This window comes from Leucopleurus acutus, assembly GCF_964270905.1.
Source record: "Leucopleurus acutus genome assembly, chromosome: 9".
In the NCBI taxonomy this organism is placed as follows: Eukaryota; Metazoa; Chordata; class Mammalia; order Artiodactyla; family Delphinidae; genus Leucopleurus; species Leucopleurus acutus.
In genome coordinates, this window is record NC_139144.1 from 34,968,452 (window position 1) to 34,991,218 (window position 22,767).

The following is a 22,767-nucleotide window of genomic DNA, read 5'->3' on the forward strand; positions in this document are numbered from 1 at the left end:
AGGCTTGTTTTATTCATTTGTTCACATTTCCTATCATTTCACATTTATATATCAAAATAATCAAAATTAAAATTTTACCTGACTCAGCGTCACCAAAACAAAACTGTGAAGGGGACTTAACCTCACCATTCCTGGATAGATAAATGAGCCAAAATAAAAATGCGGGCACAGAACATGAATCCTAAAACCAGACGTTAGACTAAACATCCCCAAGCCAAGATGGACTCGCTACAAACAAGGACTTGATTTTCCCTGTTGCCCAGTAGTTAAAAGAAAATTTAAGAGCCGCAGTTAATTGCTTCTCAATGCGGCCAAAGTTAAACAGAATTTCAAGCAAAGAAAGTAGCCAAAAAGTGGAACCACTTGGAACTTTTCAAAATGCCTGGGGACTGGACATTTGAGTGAATATTCATAGAATGCTGGTGGGAGTGCAAATGGTCCACGCTTTCTGGAAAGACAATTAGGCAGTCTGTTTACAAATATGTGAAGAGTGCCTTCCCCATGTTGGGCAGTGAGCAAAGCAAAGGCAAACAGCAAAGTCAACGGGAAGGGCTAGGTTTATAGCCAGACAGATCTGGTTCAGTTTCCCCCCCGAGCGGTTTGGTGCTCTTCAAAAAATGACAGTTTATCTGAGTTTCAATCTCATCGGTAAAATGGGGATCCTAATAGCAACCTAAAGATTGTGGCCATGAGAATTTAACGACAATGTATGCAAATAGCTAGGCACATAGCAGCCTTTTTACAAAGGTTAGTTTTAGTCTTTCCTGTGCCCTAGAAACAGACATGATTACCTCAAGCACACCCTAATTTTCTAGAAGGAAAAACAAAACCTGAGAATGTCCTACTGTAAGTTCCTACGATGATGTCAAACAAGTAAAGCTCGATAAGCAAGGCTTAGTTCACACAGAGACTTCTGTTCTCTTACTTCAAGAAATCTGTGAAAATGTCAAAAATGTCAGCATACTCAAGGAGCTCTGGGAATCCTGATTCTAAATCCAAGCCTTCTCCCATCCCACTGAGAGGCTTTTATGAAAAGCTGCTTCTTGCTGAATGGACCCTAACTCTCTGCACTGTGGCCACCTGTCCTGCCTTTGGGGGAGGGCTGTTTGATAAAGTTATTGTTAGGCCTCAAAGAATCAGTAGTTCTAAATTAACCTGTCTCCAGAGAAGACACACAAATGACCAATAAGCACAGGAAAAGATGCTCAACATCATTAGTCTTCAGGGAAATGCAAAACAAAACTACAACGTGATACCACTTCACAGCCACCGCGAGGATGTGGAGAGAACGGAACCCTCGTATATTGCCCGTGGGAATATAAAATGATGCAGCCACTTTGGAAAACAGTTTGGTGGTTCCTCAAAACATTAAACATAGAGTTACCATATGATCCAATAATTTCATTTCTGTGTATATACCCAAAAGAAGTGGCAATGTATGTCCATGCAAACACATATATGAATATTTAAAGCAGCGTTATTCATAATAGCCCCGAAGTGGAAACAACGCAAATATCCATCAACCGATGAACAGATAAATAAAATAGTGTATCGATACGATGGAATACTATTTGGCCCTTAAAAGGAATGAAGTACTGATACATGCTATAACATGGATGAACCTTGAAAACATGCTAAGTGAAAGAGGTCAGACACAAAAGGCCCGATATTGTGTGATTCCATTTATACGAAATGTCCAGATTAGGCAAATCTATAGAGACAGAAAGTAGATTAGTGGTCGCCTGGCGCTGGGGAGTGGGGCAGGTTGAGGAGGAGAGGATGCTGAGTGACTGCTACTGTGTACCCTAATTTCACAAATGAATAAACAGAGGCTCAGGTTCCGTGATGTATCTAAAATTGCACAGCAAACACAAGGGAGCACTGGATTTGAACCCGAGCTTTTTTGTCATTTTGTTTTACTTCAAAGCCCAACTTTTAAGCTGTTAATATTTGACAGCTTTCAGGTGACCTGATACCTTATTTTCCAAGAGTAACTTACCGTATTACTTGTTTAGCATTGCCAAGTATGCACCTTACATGAGAGAAGAATATTAATTATAATTCCCTAACTTTGGCCAGAAACCCTCTAAAGCACATTGCCGTTGGGGAGCCCTCTCTAAATGCCGTGTCATTTACCCAACAAGAAACTCATTCATCCTCCTAACAGGACAAAGCCACTGAAAGCATTCCAAGGTTTGACCACGTGCCCATGTAACCAAAGACACTAATTGCCAAATAAGTTAACCAATGTGAGAAGTGGCAAAAAGACATCCTGCAAGATGCTGAAGTGTTAGCTTAAGTTCCTAATAACATAAACAGCACGAGCAGGAAACATCTGTATGAGAACAAAATAACTGGGATTTTGCAGTTTCTGCCACCAAACCAGTCAGTGCTTTAGTTTGCTCTGGTGAGTTGACAAGGTAGTGCTTTCTGGTGAGGATGCAGGACTGCAAATGAGCATCTCCATCCTGAAAACCTCACCAGAGCAGCATGGAAGGGCAGGTACCTAAATTTCTAAAGGGCTAATGCACACACCAGAGATGCCCCTCAGGTTGCATCATCTATATTTATTTTACAATTATGTGAATGGGAGTTCAGGCTTGTGAAGGTTAATGGACTGTCTCGGTTGGCAACAGTAATTCACTCTCATCCTCAGGCCAGAACCAGAGAGGGAAGAGCAGAGTGAGTTTGTCGCTCTGCCCCTTGACCTCCACCATCATTCAGAGAAATCAGCCTCTGTAAAGGTAGCACACCCGACCCTGTTTATCTTTCCCATCTCCATGGTAACGTACTCCCAGACCTCTTCTGAGGAGTGACTTCCAATTGCGCTAAATTGAAAGTGTCTTTCTGACCCGTGAAACCTTGCTCATTAGAACTAAGGAAAGATCAGGAGACTCTCAGTCAAAAGAAACAAATAATGGTCACGTGGCAGAAAAGCCTTTCTTTTTTTCCCTGCCTTGTCCCCAAATTGTTTAACATTATTAAAAGTAGCAAAAAATAATCTGTCCTCCATTTTCTATATGAGACTACAGTACACCATGTTTTCTAATACATGATTATATTACTTCTCAAAATGGACTTGAGGAAGGCGTAATGCTTTTAGGAGATGAAGTTCTCAAGAAATTATAAACAGGAGGTTGCTCAAACTATTTTTAAAAAAAATACACGGCACGGCTCTAAACACAGTTGGTGTCTTGCCCAAGTGGGAGTAGAGATGGCACGGTGGAGGGTGCCTTGGGTTTCCAAGAAATAATCAGGCAATGGCCATGAACCTGGAAACCTTTGGAGAGAGACATGAGAAAAGTATGCCACCACTTTCAGCTACTTCAGTATGGAAGACAAGGACGGAGTGCTTTTTCCAGAAAACCCAGCACCAGTCACAAACCATGTGGGTGTGTTGGTGCACACAACCTGGCCTCTTCAAACTCCAGTACAAGGGAGCTCTGCCCCTTCCTCACAGAAGGAGGAACTGCCCTCTCACATCACCGCAGTCTTCTTGAGCACATATTTAGTTAGGAGTTAGTGATCAAAATTTAGAATACTCCATGGCTTCTGTGCCAGAGAAAGAACTATAGAGTTCACTTGTATCAGAGCCGCTGAATTGAAATCAATACATCCGGCTAGAGCCCCTGCCTGGGATAACTGGGAGACCTGGGGCAAATCACCGTGACCCAGTCTCTTTGTCTATGAAATGGGATGACAGTGTCAGTGCTGTGTGCCTCACGGGGTTATCTCAAAGATCCAGTGAGTCTGTGCATGGGACGGTGCTTCATGTGGGCACAGAAACCACCTGCGGTGGTGGCAGGGAGGTGTCTTGCTAAAACACAGATTCGGATTCTGTGGGTCTGGCATGGGGCCCAAGATCCTATACTTCTAACAAACTTCCAAACTCCCTGGAAGGTGTGCCACAATATACTCACAAAAGGCCAAGAATCCTCAATAACGTTCAAGAATTATTTACATAGTGAAATCAGTTTAAAAAATTCTTAGAGAAAGCAAACTATCGCTTATATGCAGAATCTAAAAAAAAAAAAGGGATACAAATGAACTTATTTACAAAACAGAAACTGACTCACAGACTTAGAGAACGGACTTTTGGTTACGGGGGGGGGGGGGGGGGGGAAGGGTGGGCGGAAGGGATAGTTAGGGGATTGGAACGCACACACCGCCATATTTAAAATGGATAACCAACAAGGATCTACTGTATGGCGCAGGGAACTCCTCTCAATATGATGTAACAACCTAAACGGGAAAAGAATTTTGAAAAGAACAGATAACGTGTATGTATAACTGAATCACAGTGCTGTACACCTGAAACGAATACACCATTGTTAATCAGCTCTACTCCAATATAAAATAAAAAGTTAAAAAAGAATCTTACAGAACTTTCTCCTCTGTGAAATGACTTAAGAAATGTCTTACCAGAGAGGGATTCATGAATTCTTCTAAATACACCCGACACAGTTTGCGATCCCAGTCGTCTGTGATGTGGCCCCCGTACATGATCTCACCAAAGAGGTAACGGAGGTCTTCCCATGGGACCTGGCGGGAGAGGGGAGGGGAATCATGCAAACGTTCACTTCCGGGTTCGGGGCACCTGCCTCCGAACAGTCAGTCAGCAGCAAGTGCCTCTCTACAAGCCCCCACCTACAGGAGCATTTAAAAGAGGTTCAGGAATTGTCTGAATTGCCAGGATTGAATTGGCTGAGAATTATTTTCAGTGTGTTTTAATACATTCAGTGAGCTTTTAATGAAGCGGAGCTTTTAATGAAGATTTTAAAGCAAACCAGATTATTCCTAGAACATGTTACGCAGTTAAGGTTTACACATTCAGAACCTCATCTAAAAACCACAAGAGGGTGTTGGTTCATAGGACCTTTGAGGGATGACAGTTTTATGATCTGATTTATACCAGGTTTTATGATCTAAATCAGGGAAAAGAAAGAAAAACCTATACAATTTGAATTTGGGGTGTTACTTAGAATTCCATCACCTTCCAAAAGTCCAGGCAAACCAAGCCGTTTGCCACAGATTGGTTTGAGGGCTCGGTTTATGGCATGACTGGCCTCCGTGACTGCTCCAAGTGCCGTAACTAATGACTGTAGTACGTTTTATTCAAGGAATCACCGCATCTCCTCTTTATTTGGCTTCGCAGGGTTTGAAGCCCCTCTTTGCTACCCTTTAGCTTCCTCTGGGTTTGCAAAACATGCCAGTTTGTGATGAAGCCTTTCTAGACAGAAACCTTTATACCCTCGGGGGCAGTATACTGCCTCCCAGCAGTTCAAGTAAAAACTTAATTATAGCCTTCATTTGTTGCATGATGTGACAGAACAAGTAAAATTGCTTCAACTATTCCAATGTACTTGGCTACAACTTTATTTGAATTTGAATAATTTGAATAAATGAACGTCTTCCTTTTAAGCCACTTTGATGTGAATGAAAAATTAAAGTGGCTACACTGTACCATGCTCTCTCAGCCATGCCATGGACTCCCTCCCATAGAACAGAAATGGATGGGAAACAGAGACCTCTTAACTTTATTTCTCTGATCACATTTAATTAATGCCTGCTATACATTATTATCTGATATATAGCTCCCTCAAGATTTTAATCAGCTAGGGATCTATTCTTCTCAATAATTGATTTTCTTCCCACAAATCTTTGTTTTTTTACAAATACTTTTTTTTTTTTTTTTTTGTAACCCTTCCCTTGGCACCGTGGTACAGCCTGAAAAAAATCTGAACTTGTTGTTACTCAGTAGAGGTCTTCTTGGGCATGTCCCCCAAACTGTACTCCACAGGGTGGGAGAAAGGTACTGCTACAGAAAAACAATTTTTCTTCCTATTCCCTCTAGGCTTTGTGAAACCAAAGTCAGACGTTACATAGCCCCATCCCCAACCTTAAATGTAAACAACCAAATGATGTTTTCAATTAAAGCCTTCCAACCTTGACATTCAAGAATTTCCGTATGGTGAGACTTACGAAATTCATATGGAAAAATATCGAAGTTCTTACAACAGTTAAACGTTGGCATTCCCTAAGACGTAATCTTTAGATCTCTCAGTTATATTCTGTAACCTTGATGATCTCATCTAATCTCATGACTCGAAATATCATCTATCATCTACCTACTTCCAAGTTTATACATATACCTTCCGGAAAAGGGCATCTTGTACAACCAAACTATGTGGGCACGTCAACCTAATTCCCAGATCTAACTAACTTGCTTCGTGATGTGATGTGTGGTGAATGACTTGGGTCAAGACATCTAAGACACAAGAGCGTGTGTTTAAAACCTAAAGCTGTCTTGATGCTGGAACACCCGTGGGAGAAGCAGCAGGACATAGCACGATTCAATCGGCCAACTGGTGTTGCCGAGCCTTGGGATGTGAGAGCCGGCGAGAAACATGAGTCAACCCCTCTCTTGCTCCCCTTCATTCCTACCTCAACTGTGTACAGGGTCCAGCTGAAATAGGATAATATTCCTGGCCTCAGCCTCCTGGGACAGTAATGAAGGACTTGAATAAAAGTACTCAGTGGTCTATTTCATTTTCTACCCAGAACTCTCCAGAACTATTATAACAGTCAATTCTACCTGCAACATTTTAAACAAAATGTGCTAAGATCAACACAAAATAGTATTTATGAGAATGGTCAAAGTATGCTCAAAGTGAATTTCATAAATTTAAAAAAATGCTAGATATGGAACAGTGATCATCACATACCATATTAAAGCCATTTATCTTGGATACAACTTATTCAAAATGTGTTCCTTGGGAGAACACACCCATGTTATGTACAAAGTGTACATATTCAGATAGTAGTCAAACCATCTTCAAAGCTTGAGAAAACTTTGATAACAATAATTACCAAAAGAACAAAAAAGAACCATTTATACATAGAAACATGGTTGAATGGTTTTAAAGGCCCTTTAATAGAAAGTGTGGCCTAAAGCACCATGCCTGGTTGGTTCTGACAAACATACCTCGATTTTAACAGATTTAACTTAATGGAAAAAGTTTCCCTTATGAGGACTAGGCCAGAATATCCTTACAAATGATTCATCCTTCTTGAAATCCAGTCACTGAGTTCATGAGAGTTTACACAAATGTTCTTGATGAAGCATTCCCGTTCCCATCTGTAGAACACATTTTAGCTATGAAATAAAATCATTCATCTACCTTTAACTTCAAATCAAGGGGAACATTACTGAAAAAGGCACAACAAGGTGGCATCCTTAATACATAATAATGACATATGCAGGAAATGCACCATTATTTATACATGTGACGTGCTGTAAATTGCTTCCATCATCAGAACTAATTGTAGTGATTATTAATGCAGTGTTACGAACTGTCAGAATTGCTGTATGTAATTACATTTGTGCAAATGCTTCATTACCTGCCTAATGAATCTGGCATACATGCACATGTAAACCACTGTTTTTGTTAACATAATGAAGGACATTTTTTCTTTTTTTTTTTGCACTAAGCTGCTGATGTAGAACTGGCCTGACCCATCTCATAAAGTTCGAGCATCCACTGTTGTAAAGCCTCACACTTGGCAGAGGATGCATATGTAGTGTCAGCTATTTCAATAATAGCTTCGAAAGAGAAATTATGGTCCATTTTGATAGTGCCCAAAGACTGACAGATTCAGTACACTCCTCGGAAGAGGTTATCTGGCCACTGGCACTTACGTTAGGGTTTGCCTCTAAGTAGTTGCAGAGGACGTTGGCGCAGATGGTGAGGTCTCCAGAATTGAACGGATAGCAGCGGCTCCAGCCCTGGGGGCCAAACCTCAGTCTCCCAGCAACACAGGCATGGAAGTAGCACAGAGAGAAGAGAATGCTTTTAAACTCCTGCCCCTTGGAGCACACTTCAAGTGTATCCTGGGAGAAAAGAAAGAATGTTTGATCATCCATCCGTATGGTTTCCAAGGGCAAGGGTCTGAGTTTTCAATCATCTTGCAGAGGACTTTGAGGGAGACCTAGGACAGAGGTAACATGCAGTTTTAAGCTAGGAGAGCATAAGAGAAGACTGGCATTTGCCAGTCTGTTGATTTAAGAGGAATGCTTTTATTTTGCTTCAATTATTCTTCTGTTTCACTAGAAAATGAGACAATTCATTTTGCCAGTGGTAGTAATGCCTGATATCAATTTCCCCTGCAAAAATGTTCTTGTACGATCTGTTTGACAAAAGGCCATCATCTTAATTTCATCACTGTAGCGGAATATAAGTTAATGCCAATTCTCCATTCCTCCTGGTTCCATAGTAATACCGATTATCTGGGCACACAGCCACTCATCAAAAAGCAATCTCCCAGCCCCTCTTGAAGCCAGATGTGCCACGTGACCAAGTTTTTGCCAACAGAGTTTGAGCAGAAGTGACGTATGCAACTTTCACGTCACTTGCGTAAAGGGAAATTGCTTGGTCTGGTTGTCGTTCTTTTCCCTTTCCTATGAGCTACGAATGATGACGACTGGACGACTTGGAAGCTGGGAGTTAGGTACGGTGGAGGCACCACAAGCTTGGGTGTGTGGCTGATCTCATGCACCAGAGCTGCCAATTACGTGTGAGAGATGATCTTGTATGAATCACTATAATTTTGTACTGTCCCTTGACTGATACAACCACCACGACAAATGGTTTTCTTCCAATGAGCTGAAAATAAAACTCACTGTTGGAATAACAGAACAGCATATGGAAGATTGGAAAACATATGTCCTGTAGAGTAGATCCGTAAGATGATTTTTTTGCAAATGCAGAGGGAAACCTGGTATGCTACACTGATATGGTTATGGCCCCCAAAGCCATAAAATTAAAAGGTGAAAAACAGCCATCTGTGTCTTAAGGGTAGTACTTTACCCATTCTCAAATCCGGCAGTCCTGTGAGGCAAACAAGGAAAAACGGAGGATGACTCCTTCAACTGATGGTGGGCAGCGGAGGAAGGTGAGGCCAAAACAGCACCTTCCTGCCTGGTCCTTTACAACGGTCAAATTACACCCGGTCTACATTTGAATGGATCTGACAATGTGGGCATCTATAATACAAAATATGTTTAGCCCGTTTGGGGTGGGAGCTCAGATCTGGCCTCCCAGAGGCCTTTCAGTAAAAGTCTAAACCAAGCCTAGATTTGTTCTCTTGGTCCAGGACCAGAAGAGCATTTTAGTTTCTTTCTCTATCGCTTTCATCAGAATCCAGAGTTACCACCAAATACAGTTCTAGAATTGGCCAGGCCACATACACTGCTGACCCAACTAAATCACTAGGCTATTCTCAATGACTAGGCCACTTCTAGGAAATTTATGGGGCTCAAAAATATACAATCATTACAAATAACTTCTCCACAGCTAAACCTCAAGTAAAAGGGAAGCTTGTGAAAGAAGAAAAGAGAAACCATGTAAGTGGAATTAATGTTGAAGGATATAAAAATACATTGCTTTTAAAAGGAAGACATTTCTAGGAGACCAAATGGAAGTGACAAAATTTTATGATCTAACAAGTCACCTAACACCCTCCCTGAATTACATATAGTCCACGGAAAACCCAAGTACTACAGTTAGTACATTACTTCCGTCTATATACTTCATATAACTGACCTAATTTTAGCCTCACTGCTAAAAAAAACCAAAATCATAAGTCAATGCCCATTTCATTACGCTCTGATAATATAAATGACATGAGAAGAAAATGTGAATCAGGCATTCCTAAGAAAAATACGAGTCTGCCTAACATTCTACACTTCAGGTCAATTGTATTTTTATAAAGCAAGTGATCAAGTGTTTGTATCAGAAAATATACAAACAGCATTGTGAACAGAGAACAGGCATCCACACACACATAACAGTGTTGCATGCACACAGATGCCAATTTTACATGCACAATTACCATTATTTGTTTCTGCTGCAAATCTTACAGAAAAAGAAATTTACATTCTTGCTTCAAAAATCTGGTTATCTGGGGATGCAGGGAGCCCAAACATTTATGACATCTTCAAGAGGCAGCGCTACTGAGCTGGAAGAGGGTTAGGTAGGCAGCATCCTAAAGAAAAGGTTCTTTACATCTTGGTCACTTACTGATCATATTTACATAAATATTCTAGAATGTTCAAGGTAATAAAGGATCAATATCAAATGCACTTTGTTCACTATGAATACACATGTCAAAATTTGAGGATAAATTCTGACTTGGGGAGAAGATTAAGAACACAGATTTAATTTGACTTGAAAATCAAAGCATGAAAAATGAAAAAACCTAAACAGAACAGTTAACTTGTCTAGATCCCTTAGGTGCTTTTCTCATCCAAGAAGGGCAGCCAGGCAATAGGAGCAACTGGGACCCATTTACCTAACCCAAATGAGAACCAAGGTAGATGGCATTCATCACCCTCTGTCCACGTCACAGGCTTCAACAAGATAGGGCCACGGCAGCGACACAGAACATCCAGGATGATACAAGGAGACTTGGGAGAGGAGGAGGTCTGTGATGGAGACCACTATCTGCCCGCCCTAAAGTGCCTTCCTGCTGACTTTTAGCTGGGCATACACTGCCCAAGATAGATTTACTGTTCCAGCCTCTCTTGCAGCTAGGTAATGCAGGGTGAATTAGTCTGACCAATAAGTTGAAAGAAGTATTGTGTATTAACTTGCAGAATGAATCTTTACAAGAAAGCAAACATGGTCCCTTTGTCATCTTCTTTGTTCCTTCTCTCATCCTACTTTCTGGAACACAGCTATGGGAGCTGCCACCCTCACTGCCACTTGGGAGCACGGCAAGCCCATCCTAGAAATGGTGAAATGTAAGCAAACTGGGTTGATGACAACTTTGTGGTGACACAAAGGAGCTCTGAATGACCTAGCTCCTGAATTCTCATGTGGCAGAAATACCTTTTTTAACCTTGTTTAAGCCACTGTTGTTTTGTACTTCCTTCATAATTCTAACTGATAAAAGGGTTCTAGACACCTATACACAGATAGCCAGGGAGCACAGGCTAGTACCCTTGAATTACATAATCTGAATAAAACCCACATTTTTTTCTAACATAATAACAGTTCAGCATTCATAAAAGACTCTTAAAATTTTTAGATTTTCTTTAGAATCTTTTTTTTTTAAACATCTTTATTGGCGTATAATTGCTTTACAATGGTGTGTGTTAGTTTCTGCTTTATAACAAAGTGAATCAGCTATACATATACATATATCCCCATATCTCCTCCCTCTTGCGTCTCCCTCCCACACTCCCTATCCCACCCCTCTAGGTGGTCACAAAGCTTTAAAATCTCAGGTTTGGGCTAGAAAAGGTTTGATGGAAAGTTTATTTAGTGAATCACATTGATTAGCTTTGCTTTTGCTACTTATGAACAAATTTAATCTTAATATTTCAGAGGAGCCTTTCCAGTAGATAAGAAATATTCCCCCCTGAAGTTCTTAAGACCCTTTTCAATAAATGTAACCAATTATTGTAAAGGGTTTTCCAAGTAGCAGTAAAAAAAACCCCTGATACTTTCATAAATAAACTAGAACATGCTGTTCTTAACTGGGGAAGGAATTCATGCATAGGCTTTGGGGGATCTGGTCATCCGTATGATTGTATGCAACAATTTTTTTTTAGTGTGCATTTCCCTGGGGAGAGTAGCCATAGTTTTATCAGATTATCAGAGAGATGCTTACCAAAAAAAAGCTGAAGGACAACTGGGCTGAAGCCTGTTTACTCATGAACTGCTCACCTTTCACAAATAAAGACAATTGTTCTGGAAAGTTGGATAAATCCTATTTAAATACGTCAAACTCCTCTTTTGTACTTACTTTGAGAGAGAGAGCTTGAGAATGTCACAGATGGCCAGGAATTATAAATTGAGGGAAGATAAAATACATGCCTGTCTTAGTTTGCAAAAAAGGATACTTCAAACATGTAACAGACTCAACAGAGTTTTTGAGTGCCTTTTGTTTACACAGCCCATTGGGTAAACAGGCACAAACTACTCAATTATTGAATTGAGCAATTAACTGTATTCTTCAAAACTATATTCTTAGGTGGCCAATTATTTTAATGCCTTCATAATGTTGGTTTTCTCATCTTAGCCCAGAGGGACCTAGAGAAAAAGTTAAGCATGTGGGCATGTTTCATAGAGGATAATAACATTTCTAACAGGAGGCTGAATATTTATCACCACATCATACGAGTTTCCTCTTTTGGGCTTATTCTACTTCTCCTAATAAGAATGCTGTTTATCAAGGATTTCTAAGAAATTAGAGGAAGGAATGGGAGCTCAGAGAAATAGCAACAAAGGAAACTGACAGACTTGATTATGACAAAGACAGATGTGGTAATTTGAACAAGCAGACTAATGGTAATAGAACTATCATTAATTCATAAAGGTACTAATTTATTTGTTTTATTTTGGAAGGACATGAAAATGTAAATATGAAGGCAGGATGGATATAATCTAAAAAGAAGGGCTTTAAATTGACTAATATCAAAACCAGATCAAAATATTAAGTCGTATACTAAAACTCCTGCCACGTCATCATTAGCGTCATCAATCTTCTCAACGACGTCAATAAGAACAATGGCTTTTTCTCTTTCTATGGTTAGAGATACTAGTCTGCCATGTTTGTCTTCAATAAGCAAGCTCCTCAGAAAGGTACGTGGTTCATTCTCGTTACACGTGTGGCTGTGGTTTTAGGTCTCACAGTCTTGTGAGAAGACCTGGACTTCAGAGTCAGACCAGGCTGCTTCTGCATTCTTACCTGATCAAAGTTGTCGAGTGCAGCATGCAAATTGGCCAGCATTCCTGTGGGGGGCTCATTAGTAATCTTGATGGAATTTTCCAGGAGTCCTGGAGGGATGACATGTTCATTTGGTGTAGGTGCAGACTCAGCACTCATGAAAACCCTGTAATCTCTGTGGCTTCCCTGGCTGAATCTTTCAAGGAGTTTCTCCAAGGTTCCGAGCCACTTGGCTACCAAATGGACATTCTGAAAAACAGCATAGTTTAGAATTCCTGTGAGACTGAAGTACATTACTTAAATTATAGGATTACAACATTCTCCTGTACATGAATGAGTTGGAAACTCAGAGAACCACGATTTAAAGTTTCCTTTACTAGCGCATTAGGGAAAAAAAATAAACCAAGTCAGAATTGAACACTGAACACTTTAAGTGCTCCAAATCACTACAGTTTGTCTTTGTAAAACAAAATCTCCTTCTAACACTCACCTACTTCCAACACCCGCCAATCACTTCTGAGATGGAGTTCTTGATACTTTTCTTTGTTACAGTTCAAACTCAATTACTAAGACTTATCTGGGTTACTTTAATCAAGTATAAAAACTAAAGGCTAGAAATGCACCTGATCCCCTACTTCACTGTTACTGACGGAAATCTCCTCTACTCAAACTCCTACTCATTAGTATATGAAACAAACGTAAAAATATTTTAACAGTGACTTTGGAGTCAGGGAACAGAAAAATCTCCACGTGAGCCGTCGTTGTACACTGGCATTCTCTGGAATCCAGCCTGGGAACCATTCTTGAGGATACTGGCTTTGAGACTGGCTAGATTCTTGTGGCCATTTGTCCAAGGGTAGCAGTGTTTGTGCGACGTTTTTAGCCAATATACATATCTTGAAAACCACCCATGTTGCCCATGAAAAATGATTTTTTGCCATTATATTAATTCACAAATCATCTGGTGTGCATCTGAGACAAAGACCGTGCCAGTCTGCTACCTTAGCGATAGTTTTCTCTGGAGTGTGGGTTTCTGATAAAACGCCAACTAAATATCCTTAGAGGGGCTATCTCTGATCATAGTAATTGACCAGCGCAGAGTTTGGTTAGGAACTCATTAACATGTGCATACATATCATCTGCCTACGCTGACAGAATTTAATGTAAATTACAAACAATATAACAAGTTCCTATTATGCTGGGCTTCTCATTCGTCAAAGAATGCTTCTCTTTTAACTGCCAATCAAATGTATCCTAGAAACCTTCAGAAGCTGCCAAAAAGCCTGGGATAGTCTCTCCTCTCCAATTATTCCATGTGTGGAGAGAACTAGTGAAAGTTACATTCTAAGTTACTGGCTTACCACTGAAAACAAAAATCTAAGGTCTAAAATAGATACCCAAAAGGAGATCCTTCACCAAATAAGGTCTTTTGAGACGTTTTTTAACGGTAAAACTTACAACTTGCATTTTTTTGGGGGGGGGGGGCGACGGGTAGCACAGCATAGGTATAAAAATAACAGAAACATTTTACTTTGACCACTATGTTCTCTTGAGGAGGACTGCACCCCTCCCAGTTTCTCTCCAGTCTGAGCCGCCGGATGCATGAGAACTCGCAAAGAACGTTCTCTTTTGTGGGGAGAGCTCAGCATCTACCCAACGGACCCAGCAACAACTGCTATCTCTGGAAAAACAAAACCTCCACTGTTACCCGTCCGACTCTGTGAGGCTCAGAAGGGACACACCATCCCAAGTCCCCATACTGAAGTCTCATCTAAGCAGTAGGTTTTACTCTCCCAGAAGGTTATATTCTCCTTGGACAGTTTCTTAGTGAATACAATTTTATTTCAAGCAGAAATGCAGAATGCATCAATCCCAGATACTGGAGACATTAAGGAAGGCCAATGTCATATCTGCATGAGGGTGGCAGTGTGGGCTAACGGAAAGAACGTCGCCTGCTGGCGGACAGACTCTGCCACTTTCCTGCTGTGTGGCCTTGAGGCTCTCCAAATCACTCTGAGGCTCAGTTTTCTCACCTTTATAATGGGATGACAATACCTACCCTTGCAACGTTGCTGTGATGATTAGAGATGATGTATCCTACAAGTTGCCTAGTAAAGGGCCTGACATATAAATTAGAACCTTTGGGATCACTGTGCTGCAAGTCAAATGGCCATTTCCACACCTGCTGAGACAGCTGGCGCACCCTGCTGAGGAAGGAGTGAGCTTGGAGTTAGCTCGGCCCCTAGGTGCCCCCTAAAGCTTGCCTGGGCTCCACTGGTTCCTGGATTCTTGCTAGTACAAACTAAAAAATGTCACTCGCCATCTGGTTCTATATGAACAAAGGCACTAGCCACTGCAGTGGCTGACTTTCAACACACCCTGAAAGGAGTTCAGGGCAGAGATCAGGAATGAGGCTTTCTGTGCTCTGGGAAAATCTGGTAGAACAGGCCTTCAGATAGTTAGATATTTTCGGGAGAAAATTTTATGAGCTCAATTCCTTGCATCTTCTCATACCTAGAAAAGCACTAAAATCATGAATGGAAACATCTGCTCCTCGTGGCTAGCAGCAACCTTCAACCGAGATGTGTGCCTGACTGCATGTACCCCCTTCACCAGAATCACATAGATACTGACCTCTCCCCTGCTACCTCTTCGGATCAGTTCCTCAGAGCTGAGAGGCTGTCTCCCAGGCTACAGTCCTCATTAAGTCCCAAATAAAACTGAATTCACAGCTCTCACGTTGTCCGTTTTTTTTTGTTTTTTTTTTTTCGGTCGACACTAGAATCCCCAGTGAAGGGAACCACCCCAAAGGACACTGGATTGTAGAATCATAGACCCATAAAATGTGAGCCCTAGAAAGGCGAAAGAGACCAAGTACTCAACCCCTTAATTTATAAGCAAAGGGAATAAGACACAACTAGTTACGGGCAGTCAGAGTTATGTGACATAATGAGATATGAAAAAACACTCTGTCAGCTTTAAAGCCACATGCAAATGAGAGATATTGTGACAACCGTCTCAGTATTCCATACGAGCCAGTCTGTCCTCAAGCACTATTGGAGTGTTCCAGATATCCGTAAGTCAGGAGAACGATGGGGCTCCCTGTAATATTTAAAATTTTCAAGCACAATGGCTAGAAAATCCCTCAAAAAATGGTAGTCATCCTTGTCAGCAGAGCTCCTTGTCACCCTTGGAGGTGTCATTACTGCTGAGAGAACGCCATGCCCTCCAGCAGCAGATCACCGTGTGCTGTGTGAAAGGCTCATTCCCGCTGGGCAGGGGTGCTCTGCACTGCCCGTCCATGTTCACTCCCAGTGTTTTCAGGAAAACGTAATTACTCACTTGGAGTATGACCCAGTGTCCTCCTCGGGAAGCTTTCTCCAGGGCCATTTCTGCCACCATCTCCTGACCTTGTCCTAAAGACACATTGTGGAATTTTCCCGAGTCAGTTGTAAACCCAAGTCTTTTGCCTGTGGGAGGACACAACATGGCGAGAGGAAAAGTGAACCAAGGAGAGGTGAGAAGAGTCTGAAATCCTGTGGTCCGATGTCCATCTGTGGTTACTGCCGCCACCTTCCAGGTCACTTTCCTGAAGAATCCAAACTGAACCTCTGTCGTTTCAACAAGCATGATTGCAAGCTCTCAACAGCTGCCTCCTCACAAGCATTAGCAAAACCTATGGAAATCAGTTCCTCTGGTTTTGTGGTAATAAAGCTTTTGACATTTTGATAGATGGCAAGCATTGTTACCCAGCTTTACAAACTCTTGCAGGAGTAGCAAAGCATTGCCCTCATAAAAAGGAGCAACGTGGGGTAGATATCACATCATTTTTTGACCGGATTGGCTCATTGGGTAAATGCAGGAGCCCCTCACCTTGTGAAGCTGTGCTTGAATCCCGCACAGTCAGGTCACAGCTCTATTAACCTGGAATTCTCCGTGCAGGTCGTGGGGGATAGTAATCCAAAGCACAAAGCGACAGTGCCTTTCACAATCAAATAGGCTTGCTCTAATGACCATTATTTAGTCACAGGGGGCACAAGATTACAAGAGCATGGAGAAAATTGCCCTCTGGCCCTCATCTAGTCAAAAGGTGGAGAACAGTACAAAAGAAACTTGCATTATGCCAACCGGAGGAATGTTCCATTTAAACATTTCTCCAGACTACAGTGCTATTAACCTTACATTTTCCATACACTCAATCTCCAACAAATGAGAAAGAAAAGAAAGAAGCAACTAAGATAACTATGAGCTGAAAGGAAGGCTGCGTTGGCGACGGGTGAGAGGCAGGGCTGGGTGGCCAGCCTCCCGGCCACTCACCGAGGATCTCTAGGTCTTTAAGGGCATCTACCCCTGGGGAGAGGATGAAGAATACTGGGGTGGCTGGGCTGCTTTCTTCAAATGCTTTAACTAAGTCCAATCTGGTTCTCTCCACATACTTCGTACCCAGTTTTTCCTCCACGAAATTCCTGTAAAAAGAATAATGCCAAAGAGAGGATCAGCGCCTCTGACCTTGAAATGTGTCACAGCGTGAATCAGCTTAAAGCACAGGCACGGGAAGGAAGCAAACTATGTTTATTACACGAGATGTTTTGTAGGAATGACAATATGAACCCACACTAGATTTATGCAGTTGAGTCCGTGAAATCCCTCTCTGCTTTAGAAGCTCTGAACATCAGAAGCCTACCTTCCATTTTGGGGGTCTACCGAGACTCTCCTCTGAGAACCATCCAAAGCCTGCATATGGCTTTGTATCCCCCAGATCCCCTGCCAGAGCCCCCGTTACTTATTAACAGTTCATTAGATTTGCCACAGTGCAATTTTCCAGCCTGTTGGGCTTCTCATGAATATACAAATGCTTTTTGGGGTGTTTCTAACACAGGGAAGCTCAATTAAGCAGGGATTATTTGCCAGCAGCATCAGATTTAGCAGAAAGTAAGGGTGACTAAACAGAATTAACTTGTAAAGTAGGGTGTGGCGGGGGCTTCTGCAAAGGGAAAATAGGCTGAACAGACAAAGCCAAGGAAGAAAACCTGAGGCTAGTGAATGCTGCTGACAAAAAAGCAGCTCGCTAGGGAAGGAACCTGGGAACTCTTTGACTGTTGAATTCAAATCAGAATTAAGCACCGTATTACCATTTAGGAGCCAAAAGGGCAAAGGAAAGGGACACTTAAACCAAGATGTAGGCAGGCATTTCTGCTTCTAAATCCTGTTGGTTGTAAAGTTATAGGACTATGAGTGAATCCACGAAAGGCATTCATTTTTTGTTTGATGTGCAAAATCTCTGGAGCCAAAGGGCCGCTCTAAATATAAACAATGGGAATCACACTTGGGTAATGCATGTTCCTGGCCTCTGAACTCTGCCAGCTCTCTTCCTAGAATATTTCCATAGGTTCCCTGTTTCCCCTATTGATTTCAGAATTAAGCTTTTCAGGAAGAATACGTTCAGTCTGCAGACAGACTAGCACACTGTTCAATGTTAGCAGATTTGAACAAAAGTAGTGATTGCAGTATAAAAATTTCTGCAGAATCACTTTTCATGAACATGAACCATAAACACGTCCACCAGATACTTCTAGTCCTTAAGACAAAGTTTCCTCTAGGTTAACTTGCATTTCCCAAAGTGCTAGCCGCGCCCACCTGAGAGCATGTGTCATTCTGTCAGGGCGCACTGCTCTCAAAATAATCAGCTTCTGTATTAAACTTTTCTTCTTCCACTCTTGTGGTAACTTTTCTTTTTCTGGACACTCGGATTCTGCCCACTTCCTCCACTGCTTCGCTGATCCTTCCACATCTCGGTCTAGGCCTTGGAACTCTTCCATGAGGGCTACTGCCTGTAATACAGTAGGGGAACAGATGGGAATGGGGTGTAGAATAGCTTTGGGTTTGAGATAAAGATGAATGTATCAAACCCTGTGTACGTAACTTGTGCTGGATAGTGTTCGTTTCCTCTCTAGATTTACTCTGTACCCTTTCCTGCCCTGCAAAGAGGGTGACTGCTAAGGATGGCTTGAACAAAGCTCCCTGGTTCTCTGGCCTGGTTGGGTTTGACCAATAGGAACCACTGGCAAAAGGGTTGGAGAAGAGAGGCGAGGGTATTTCTCCCCCAGCTCTTTCCTGTGGTGACACAGTTTGGCAGTGGCTACGTTTCTTTACAGAATGCCACAGGTTCCAAAGGTAGGCTCTCTCCCATAACTTCATTTCTCAGTAGTTTCAGTAACTGCCCCTTTTCCACCTTTTCCCATCCCCATCCCTGGTTTGTCCCCTCATCTTTATTCCCATATTATAAAAATACACTCTTTGTTCAACTTTTCTTAAAAATCACACTTTCATGTGCCATTTGTTTTCTGCCGAGAGCCTGACTGATACACAACTGAACTTGAACTTGTAATTCTAAAGTAATAATCTAATTAAAAATGCTATTAAAAAATAAAACCTAGGGGACTTCCCTGGTGGTCCAGCGGTAAAGAATCTGCCTTCCGATGCAGGGGACGCAGGTTCAGCCCCTGGTCGGGGAACTAAGATCCTACATACCACGGGGCCACTGAGCCTGCTTACCGCAAACTACAGAGCCCACGTGTCCTGGAGCCCGTGCGCCACAACTTGAGAAGAGAAAACCCGCACGCCACAACTAGAGAGAAGCCCGTGCGCTGCAGCGAAGAGCCCACGCAGACAAACAAACCAATATTTAAAAAAATCTAAACGCACTATAAAAATAAGGAAGAACATAGTTATTTTTAATACATAGAAATGTTTCTGGTTTAGAAAAAAGAGTAGGGTGAAACTTAGCCTATGATGAGCATCTCTGAGGAATTCCAGAGCCTCAGAGAATAAACTTTTAATAACAGGATCTTCTAACAGAAAAATGGAATAAGGATTGATGACTGGGGTTGAAGAATACTACCACTTTTTCCTCTACAGCATTCTGCTCTGCTTAAACATTTTACAATTAGAGTAAATTACTATATTGCTGTATAAATTAACAAGACTATTTTTGAAAAAGCAGAGAAATATTATAAAAAAGAAAACAAAATAAAGAAACTAGATACAGGTCAACTGAAAAAAGATTATTCATTGGGTTGACCAAAAAGTGCCTTTGTTTTTTAAGTAAAAATAAAGGACACATTTTTCATTTTCACCAAGAACTTTATTGAACAACGTATTCACCCTTTTGTTCTACTACCTTCTGCCATTTTTCAGGTAACTTCATAATTCCATCTTCCCAAAACTCTTATCTTTTTGAACAAAGAACTGTTCCAGGTGCCTTTTACAGTCTTCCAGGGAACGGAAAATTTTTCCGTTAAGAGAATTTTGTAAAGATGGAAATCCGAAGGTGCAATGTCTGGTGAATACGGCTGACGAATCAGAACTTCCCAGCCAAGCTGTAACAGTTTTTGCCTGGTCATCAGAGAAACATGCATTCTTGCATTGTCCTGATGGAAGATTATGCGTTTCCTGTTGACTAATGCTGGATGCTTTTCATCGAGTGCTGCTTTCAGTTGGTCTAACTGGGAGCAGTACCTGTTGGAATTAATCGTTTGGTTTTCCGGAAGGATCTCATAATAGAGGACACTCCCTTCCAATCCCACCATATACACAACATCACCTTCTTTGGATGAAGTAAGACCGGCCTTTGGTATGGTTGGTGGTGGCTCATTTCACTTGCCCCACGATCTCTTCCGTTCCACATCATTGTACAGTATTCACTTTTCATCACCCGTCACAATTTGTTTTAAAAACGGACCATTTTCATTATGTTTAAGAAGAGAATCGCTTGGGGAAATATGGTCAAGAAGGTTTTTTTTGCTTAACTTATGTAGAACCCAAACATTAAAGCAATTAACATAACCAAGCTGGTGCAAATGATTTTCAACGCTTGATTTGGGTATTTTGAGTATGTCGGCTATCTCCCATGTGGTATAATGTTGATTGTCCTCAATTAATGTCTCAGTTTGATCGCTATCAACTTCAACTGGTCTACCCGACTGTGAAGCATCGTCCAGAGAGAAATCTCCAGCATGCAACTTTGCAAACCACTTTTGACACGTTCGATCAGTCACAGCACCTTCTCCATACACTGCACAAATCTCTTTTCTCATTTCAGTTGCATTTTTACCTTTCTTGAAATAATAAAGCATAATATGCTGAAAATGTTGCTTTTTCTCTTCCAACTTTAATATTAAAATGGCTACACAAAAATTCACCAATTTTGAATAATTAATTAATTTCTTTTTGGCTTTGTTGGGTCTTCATTGCCGCACGCAGGCTTTCTTTAGTTGTGGCGAGCAGGAGCTACTCTTTGTTGTGGTGCGTGGGCTTCTCATGGCGGTGGCTTCTCTTGTTGCAGTGCACGGGCTCTAGGCACGTGGGATTCAGTAGTTGTGGCGCACAGGCTCAGTAGTCGTGGCTCATGGGCTCTAGAGCACAGGCTCAGTAGTTGTGGCACACGGGCTTAGTTGCTCTCCGGCATGTGGGATCTTCCCGGACCAGGGCTCGAACCCGTGTCCCCTGCACTGGCAGGCGGATTCTCAACCACTGCGCCACCAGGGAAGCCCCAGATTCACCAATTCTGATAAGTCTTTTTTTAAATTAATTAGTTAATTAATTTATTTTTCACTGCGTTGGGTCTTGGTTGCTGCGCGCAAGCTTTCTCTAGTTGCGGTGAGCGGGCGCTACTCTTTGTTGCGGTGCGCGGGCTTCTCACTGCGGTGGCTTCTCTTGTTGCAGAGCGCGAGCTCTAGGCACGCAGGCTTCAGTAGTTGTGGCTCACGGGCTCTACAGCGCAGGCCCAGTAGTTGTGGCGCACGGACTTAGTAGCTCCGAGGCATGTGGGATCTTCCAGGACCAGGGCTCGAACCCGTGTCTCCTGCACTAGCAGGCAGATTCTTAACCATTGCGCCACCAGGGAAGCCCGATAAGTCTTCTTTTTAAAATGCACGCTGATATGACAGCAGTCACATACAATCTAACAAAATGGTTTTGAATGAAGTTAAAGACAACTAAGTGCTACCAGAGCCATTTACGGAAAAAAACGAAGGAACCTTTTGGCCAACCCAATATATTCCTCGACTTTAACCAAAGGTCCTATACATTATACATATTTATTAACAACTTTCCCATCCATAAATAGGTCACAAGTTCCTTTACTTCCAAATAAGAAAAGGGAAACTAGTAGATGTTTGTGGAAATGTAAATTGGTGCAGCCACTGTGGAAAAGAGTATGGGAAGTTCTTCAAAAAACTAGATAGCATATATCTACAACGGAAATGGTGTATATCACCTGTATTTTTTAAACTACATTTCTACATCTTAGAGAACAGAGATTTGAAACAAGATTTAGCAATTGAAAAATCATGTTCCTAACATACCTTAATAGCGCTCCATGACTGATTAGTTAGGAAGTCAACAGGACTCATGTAAGCGTATTCAACTGTGAACCGAAGCAGGAAATCCAATTCAAGAGGATCTATCTCTTTCTTTCTCAGCAAAATCTTGAGAGTACACAAAATTGAAAAGGTCATTTGGCTTGCATCAAAATCGAGGACGCAGTCACCACTTAATAGATATGATTGAACAGACAGAAGTAAGCCTTCTGAGAATTCCTATAGATATATATCTGTTCTGTAGTTGAAATAAGGAATCTCAGATTATGCTCGTGATCTCAAAATCTTGATTGGAAATCGAATAGCAAATAATTACGAAGCCTGGTTTATTTCAATTTTAATACCCGTGCCTATTAGCAGCATATTTGAAATATGCTTTCATATTTAGCCTTCTACCGTTAGATCAAACTTGTCTTGAAACTTGTTATACAAATTGAGAAAGCCTCAGATGACAATGGATTGAATTACTAAACAAAAGGTAAAACTAGTATTGTAAGTTAGTCCTGGTATAGAAATTATATCCAATAAACTGCAAGATGTATAAAAGATTTTTCTTATATGGGAGATTATGCTGAGAAAAACTGGAAATTGCTGTTTTACAGATACAACTAAGCAAACACATCATGAACTGAAACTTTAGACATTCTGGTTACAG

The 22,767-nt window shown here is 41.5% G+C and overlaps 1 protein-coding gene across 1 annotated transcript in view; it reads right to left on the reverse strand.

Moving 5' to 3' along the window:
• DNAH11 (dynein axonemal heavy chain 11) overlaps positions 1–22,767 on the reverse strand; it is a 324,062-nt gene that overhangs the window by 12,646 nt on the left and 288,649 nt on the right. The window contains 7 exon segments of the mRNA XM_082845873.1: positions 4,423–4,542; positions 7,700–7,891; positions 12,754–12,981; positions 16,075–16,202; positions 17,050–17,198; positions 18,370–18,563; positions 22,098–22,220. Coding sequence (XP_082701999.1) covers positions 4,423–4,542; positions 7,700–7,891; positions 12,754–12,981; positions 16,075–16,202; positions 17,050–17,198; positions 18,370–18,563; positions 22,098–22,220 — 1,134 coding nt within the window.